The 7,497-nt window shown below is 48.2% G+C and overlaps 1 protein-coding gene across 1 annotated transcript; it reads right to left on the bottom strand.

Annotated features, from left to right (window-relative positions):
• Positions 1-792: 792 nt before the first annotated feature.
• Positions 793-1,143, bottom strand: LOC308277915 (small ribosomal subunit protein uS10-like; the record flags this gene model as incomplete). Its single annotated transcript, XM_080717431.1, has 1 exon — positions 793-1,143. A coding segment is annotated over one exon (351 nt), but the record flags the coding sequence as incomplete, so codon positions are not given.
• Between the last annotated feature and the right edge of the window lie 6,354 nt (positions 1,144-7,497).

Genomic DNA, 7,497 nt, shown 5'->3' with positions numbered 1-7,497 from the left:
GCAAAAAGAGCCCGACGTGGTCACGGCAGCACATGCTTGTAATCCCAGAAAAAGAAAATCATACATTCCATGGAATCTTCTTTGTTAAGGTATATTTATTTTTGCGGGGTTTTTTTTGTTTTGCTTTGTTTTTTGGTGGTGGTACTGAGGTTCCTGGAAGCCCTTCGACCTCCAGGCTACACTCCCAGACCTATTTTATACTTTTTTTAGTTTTGGAAACAGGGTCTCCTAAGCCAGCGCGGCTGACTTGGAATCTGCGCCATCCTCCTCCTCCTGTCTCCGCCTCCCAAGCGCACGCCCGCCCGGCTCTTTTTGCGGTATTGAGGATGGGACCCAGGGACACTCTACCTCTGGGCTACACCCCCAGCCCTTTTATTTTATTTTATTTTATTTTATTTTATTTTATTTTTGCGGGTCTGGGAATGGAACCCAGGGGCATTCGACCTCCGAGCTACACTCCCTACCCTATTTTTTATTCCTTATTTTGAAACTGGGTCTCACTGAGTTGCAGAGGGCCTCACTAAGTAGCTGAAGCTATCTGCGAATTTCGATCCTCTGGTCTCACCACGCCCGGCTTTTTTTTTTTTTTTTTTTCGGTACTGGAGATGAAACCCAGGGAAATCCTACCTCTGAGCGACACCCCAGCCCTGTTTTCTATTCTTTATTTATAGTTATTTATTTATTTTTGCTGTACTGGAGGTGGAACCCAGGGGCATTCTACCTCGGAGCTAAACCCCCAGCTCAATGTTTTATTCTTTAACAAGTGGCAACCAGTTTATTAAAATTGCTGACTTAGGCATCTGCAGTGGTAACTTCAACCTCCACTCCTGGCTCGATACTGATGGAAGTAATGTGTTTAACAATCTCAGAAGGGCTGTGTAAGTCAATTAGTCGCTTGTGGATTCTCGTCTGGAAGCGACCCCGTGTCTTAGAACCTTCACCGCAAGGTGTTTTCCTCCTCGTGATTCTCAGAGTCTTGGCAGGCATGCCAACAGGTCCTTTCACCTTAAGGTTCTTTTCTTTGGCGCCTCTGAGCAAATCAGCACCCACCTTTTCCAGCGACTTCACGTTCCGGCTGGTGAGGGTAATTCTGATTCTTTGAATCGCCACCTCTGGTTCCGCGGTGGTCCTTCCAGTATCTTTAAAAGCCAGAGAACAGAGTCAGGAGCGGGAGGGCGGACAGAAGCCCTGCAGCACTCACAGCCGCATCACCCTCCGAAAAAAAAAAAAAAAAAATTTATTTTGAAACAGAGCCTCCCAAGTTGCAGAGGGCCTCGCTAAGTAGCTGAGACTGTCCGCGAACTGCGCTCCTCCTGTCTCAGCCTCCCAAATGCTGGGATTGCAAGCGTGCGCCACCTCGCCCGGCTTAGAGTCTTCTATGGGGTGGGGGAGGCTGCAGACGAAGAAGAAATAAGCTGACAACTTCTTGACTGCCGCATTGGGGCTGAGCCCCAGGCCAGCAGTCAGAGCCAGCCTGGAGGTCTCCAAGCCACCGGCCGGTGGCAGGCCGAGCCAGGCACGTGACGGTCGGTGCCTGCCACCACTAGAGGGCGCCGCGCCACCCCATCACGCTCTGGGTCAAAAGAACTGCAAGCCCCTTCCGAAGTGTTTCCGGGACTTCCCGGGGAGGTATTTATTTATTATTTTATTTTATTTATTTTCCGGTACTGGGGATGGAACCCAGGAGCCTTCCACCTCTGAGCTACACCCTCAGCTCTATTTTGTAGTCATTTTGTTTTATTTATTTTTTTGGTGGTATAAGGAGTGGAACCTAGGGGCTTTTCTTTCTCCGGGCTACACTCCCAGACCTGTATATTATACTTTATTTGGAAACAGGATCTCACTAGGTTGCTGAGAGCCTCAGTCAGTAGCTGAGGCTGCCTTTGAACCTGTGTGAGCCTCCAGTCTCAGCCTAGCAAGCGCTGAAATTATAAGGGTGCACCACCACGCCAGGCTTGTATTTATTTATTTATTTATTTATTTATTTATTTATTTATTTATTTATTTATTGTGGTACAGGGGTTCCTGGAAGCCCTTCTACCTCCGGGCTACACTCCCAAACCTTTTATATTTTTATTTGGAAACAGGGTCTCTTAAGCCAGCGAAGCTGGCTCCGAACCAGCGCGATCCTCCTGTCTCAGCCTCCCAAGCGCGGGGATTACAAGCGTGCGCCACCACGCCCGGCTCTTTATTTTTGAAACAGGGTCTCACTGAGTTTCAAAGGACCTCACTAAGTAGCTGAGGCTGTCCGTGAACCAAGATCCTCCTGTCTCAACCTCCCGAATGCTGGGATTACAAACAGGGGCCACCACGCCCGGCCCTCCATGTTTTTATGTAGATTGAGAATTTGGAACTTGAAATCTCACCCCACTGGGATTATTTCTCTGGTGGACTTTCTACTTGTTACTGTCCCAGTTACCATCTGGGTCTCATCTCAAATGCATGCACCTGTTATCCCAGTTCTTGGGAGGCTGAGACAGGAGGATCAAAGGTTCACAGCCAGCCTCAGCTACTTAGTGAGGCTCTTCACAATTTAGAGTCTGGCTCAAAGTAAAGAATAAAAAAAATAAAATAGGGTTGGCGATGTGGCTTGGATTAGAATGCCCCTGGGTTCATCCTCAGTTCCAGGCCAGCCTCAGCAATTTAGCAAGACCCTGTTTCAAAATTAAAAAGTAAGCCGGGCGTGGTGGCGCAAACCTGTAATGTCTGTACTTGGGAGGCTGAGACAGGAGAATCTCGGGTTTGAGGACAGCTTCAGCAACTTAGTGAGGCTCTCAACAATTTAGTGAGACCCTGTTTTCAAATAAAAATCAGAGCTAGCCGGGCGTGATGGTGCACGTTTGTAATCCCAGCATTTGGGAGGCTGAGACTGATGGTCGGACAGCCTCAGCTACTTAGTGAGGCCCTGTGCAACTCAATGAGACCCTGTTTCAAAATAAAGAATAAAAACTAGGCCGGGCGTGGTGGCGCACGCTTGTAATCTCCGCGCTCGGGAGGCGGAGACAGGAGGATCGCGCAGGTTCGAAGCCAGCTGCGCTGGCTTAAGAGACCCTGTTTCCCAAAATAAAAAAAGTATAAAATAGGTCTGGGAGTGTAGCCCGAGGTATAAGGGCTTCCAGGAACCCCAGTACCACCAAAAAATAAAAATAATAATAAAGAATAAAAACTAGAACTGGGGACATAGCTTAGAGTTAGAGTGCCCCATCCTCAGTACTGCAAAAAATAAAATAAATAAAATAAAAAGGGCTGGGAGTAGTTCAGAGGTAGAACACGCCTGGGTTCAATCTCCAACAGCAGACACTCAAAAATATTAAAAATAAAAATGGCCGAATGTATATATAGCTCAGGTAGAATGCCCATGGGTTCAATCCCCAGTACCAAAAAAGAAGAGAAAGAAAATGGAATAGAATAAAAATATACAGGCCCGAGGGACAGGCATCTGGACGGCCACTATCCCGCCCTAGAGTTCTTGACCTTGTTAGAGCCACCGAGGCCACGCGTGGCCCAGAAGCAGCCCGTGGCCAAGCAGCATTGGAACCTGAATTCTAGTTCCTGCAAAGCTCCGGGGACCATGCGTGGCTCCCCCTAGTGGCCAGGCGGTGTGCTCTCAACTTCTGGTGTTTATATCTGAAAAAACAAAATCGAATTTTTTCCCCCACTCAACTCTGTGCTTGAAGGTGTAGAGATCTAGCTGAAAGGACCATGACAGCCCAGCCCACGGTGATTAATGGCCACAGCCTGGGGCTGACCAAAGAGGTGGCAGGTTCCATTACATCTGGAGTCAAAAGAATAGTTACCAGCCAGCTAGCATTAACTAAGGACAGGCACGATTCTAAGCACATTGTGTGTGCGTGTGTGTGTGTGTTACTGGGGATAGGGCCTAGGGGTTTCCTACCTCTGAGCAACACCCCTAGTTCTTTTGTTTTGAAACAAGATCTTGCTAAGTTGTGGAGGACCTAAATTGCTCTGGATCTCCTAGACCCTGCGATCCTCCTGTTCAGCCTCCCAAGTACTGAGATTACAGGTTTGTGTCACCACAACCAGCTTCTAAAGCGCTTTAGAAGCCCTTCAGAAGCTTCCTCAACTTAGTGAGACGCTGTTTCCAAATAAAATATAAAATAGGTCTGGGAGTATAGCCCAGAGGTAGAAAAGCCCCTGGGTTCCACCCCCAGGACCACCAAAAAACAAAATAAAGAATAAAATAAGAAGCCAATTGTGGTGGTGCATGCTTGTAATCCCAGCATTCGGGAGGCTGAGACAGGGGGATCGCAGTTCGCAGACAGCCTCAGCTACTTAGTGAGGCTCTCTGCAACTCAGTGAGACCCGGTTTCAGAATAAAGAATAAAAAATTGGGCAGGGGGTATAGCTTGGAGGTCAAATGTCTCTGGGTTCCATCCCCAGAATCGCAAAAAAAAAAAAAAAAAAAAAAGGGCTGGGGGTGTGGCTCAGAGGTAGAATGCCCTTGGGTTCCATCCCCTGTACTGCAAAGAGGAGGAGGAGGAGGAGGAGGAGGAGGAGGAGGAGGAGGAGGAGGAAGAGGAGGAGGGAGGATGTTGTTTATAGGAGCACTGGGGGTATATCTCAAAGGTAGAGTGCCCCTGGGTTCCATCTCCAGTACTACAAAAAAAAAAAAAAATTGTTCCTCGAAAGAACACTTGTCTGGCAATCAGCGTAACCCTCCATAAAACAGTGGCTACTCTTTTCTCTCTCGTGGGATGTGCTGTGCTCCAAGGGGATTGCCTCATTCCAAGTCTAATGAGTAGGCTGATCTGCATTCAGCAAAGGCAATATATGCCAGAGAATCCAACCAGCAGAAACAGGTACCAGCCTGGGCGTGGTGGCGCAGGCTGCAATCCCAGCATTTGGGAGGCTGAGACAGGAAGGATCCTGGTTCACAGACAGCCTCAGCTACTTAGTTGAGGCCCTTTGTAACTCAGTTAGACCATGTTTCAAAGTTAAGAATAAAATATAGGACAAGGGGGGGTGTAGCTCGGAGGTAGAAACTGGCTTCCACCCCCAGTTTCAAATAAATAAATAAATAAATAAATAAATAAATAAATAAAATAAGGCTAGGGGTATAACCCAGAGGAAGAAGGTCCCTGAGTTCTATCCCCAGGACCACACATACAAAATACATATATAGAGCTGGGGGACGGGGGAGGGAGAAACCCCTGGGTTCAACCCAAAAGAAGAAAGGGAAGAAATTGGGCCTAATAATTTAAGCATCTACTCACAGAGAAATGACTACATAAAAGAGCATTTGGAAGCAGTTCGGCTCCATGCTGGGGTGGGGGAGGCAGGCTGGAGGTAAAGGAGATGTTTATACCATTAGCTGTTTTTCTGCTCAGAGGATAAAAAGGGGGCCGAGGACTGGGCCCAGACAATAAACTAGGGGTGCAGGCTCAGAGCTAGTGCAGGTGATATTTTTATCCTGGGGAGGCGTCCAACTGTCCCAGGTCCATCCTAAGCTGGCGAGTCTGCCAGATTCCTTTTAGAAGTCCTGAGTCAGGACCGGCCACACCGTGTCCAGGGGAAGACGCAAGTCTGACCTCCACGAGATTTCAGATCCACTGGATTTTCCGTGGGTTTTTCTGCCTCTGCCTCTGCTGCCAATCTTTCCCCAGCCTCCCCCAGCCTGGGCCGAGCCACTCCCAGGATCTCTCTTTGTATAATTAAAAAGAAAAATAGAACACTCTGTGTTGCCAAACATGTATTTAAAGTGACACCCAGGGTTCAGGGAGTGGAAAATAAAAACGTTTAAGCTTTAGATGAAACGTCTCCGTGTGCATCTGTCTCCTGACCCTGCGATTTCTCTGAAGCTTGGCCGCCTCTAATCCCTGGCCCCGGCTCATGAAAGCCTTTCAGACTGAGGGCATTCATTTCCCAGAGAAATGTTCCAGGGTAATCACATAAAAATGCTCCAAGTTCAGGAACAACCCGCCAAGGGCAGGGCGACTGTGTGAGGCCCCCGGCAGAGCAGGGAAACTGGAGACGACACACAGAGTTCTGCACTGTGCCCTTCACCCACACACCCAAGCCATCAGGTCAGGTCCTTAACCGTTCCTTACACTGGGCATGGTGGCGCACGCCTGTAATCCCAGAAGTTGGGAGGCTGAAACAGGAGGATTGCAGATTTGAAGCCAGCCTCAGCAATTTAGCAAGGTCCTTTGCAAATGAATGAGGCCCTGTTTCTAAATAAATAAAAGGTAAAAGTCTTTCAGTAACCTATATAAGATCATGTCCATTTTCTGGCTGTATTAGTTTCTGTTGCTGCTGTAACAAGTGTTACCACAACACAGATTTATTCGCTTAGAATTCCGGAGACCAGAAGTCTAAAATGAATCGGCAAGGGGCTACAATTTCAGCGTAGGTAGGTCCGGTTCTACCTGGAGCTCGGGAAGAAGAGTCCTTCTAGTGGACACCAGGGTCCCTTGGCTTGCGGGCCCCCCTCCATCTTCAAAGCTCCTAACACCCAGCTCAGCTGGCATCATCACTTCTCCTTGTCTGTCTGATCCTCCAGTCTGCCTCTCCTAAGGACCCTGTGATGACATCAGAACACCTGGACAGCTCAGCACACCGTGTCCCCATCTCAAGACCCTCGACTTGATCACCTCTGCAAAGCCCCTTCTCTATACAGGCTGAAATCCTCATAGAGTCTAGAGAACATGGCCAGCAAGGAGGGCATCACTCCCCTTGCAACCCAGGGGCTCCGCATCTCAATTAGAATAAAACCCAAGCAGCCGGGCGTGGTGGCGCATGCCCAGCTTCTATTTTATTTTGATTTGGAAACAGAGTGTCAGTAAATTGCTGAGGGCCTCACTTAAGATGTTGAGGCAGGCTGCAAATTTGTAATCTTCCTGCCTCAGCCTCTCAAGCACTGGGATTACAAGTATGCACCACCATCCCTGGTTTATATTTTAAAACAAGGTCTTAAGCCAGGCGTGGTGGCGCACGCTTGTAATCCCAGCATTCGGGAGGCTGAGACCGGAGGATCGCAGTTCCCAGACAGCCTCAGCTACTTAGTGAAGCCCACCGCAACTTAGTGAGACCCTGTTTCAAAATAAAAAATAAAAAAATTGGGCAGGGGGTGTAGTTCGGAGGTCAAATGCCCCTGGGTTTCATCCCCACACCCGAAAACAACAACAAAAAAACACAAAAAAATAACACAAGGTCTTGCTAAGTTACTAAGGCTGGACTCAAACGTGGTATCCTCCTGTCTTAGCTTCCTAAAAACTGAGATTACAACCTGTTTTAAAATAAAGATATATAGCCGGGTGTGGTGGTGCACGCTTGTCATCCCAGCATCCAGGAGGCTGAGACAGGAGGATCGCGGTTCGAGGACAGCCTCAGCTACTTAGTGAGGCCCTCTGCAGCTCAGTGAGACCTGGTTTCAAAATAAAGAATAAAAAATAAGGCAGGGGCTGTAGCTCGGAGATAGAATGCCCCTGGGTTCTATTCCCAGACCCGCAAAAAAATTTAAAAAAATAAAGATATATA

This window comes from Muscardinus avellanarius (genome assembly GCF_963383645.1).
Source record: "Muscardinus avellanarius genome assembly, chromosome: 21".
In the NCBI taxonomy this organism is placed as follows: Eukaryota; Metazoa; Chordata; class Mammalia; order Rodentia; family Gliridae; genus Muscardinus; species Muscardinus avellanarius.
The sequence above is the reverse complement of the archived record's forward strand: the minus strand, read 5'-3'. Positions and strand labels throughout refer to the sequence as shown.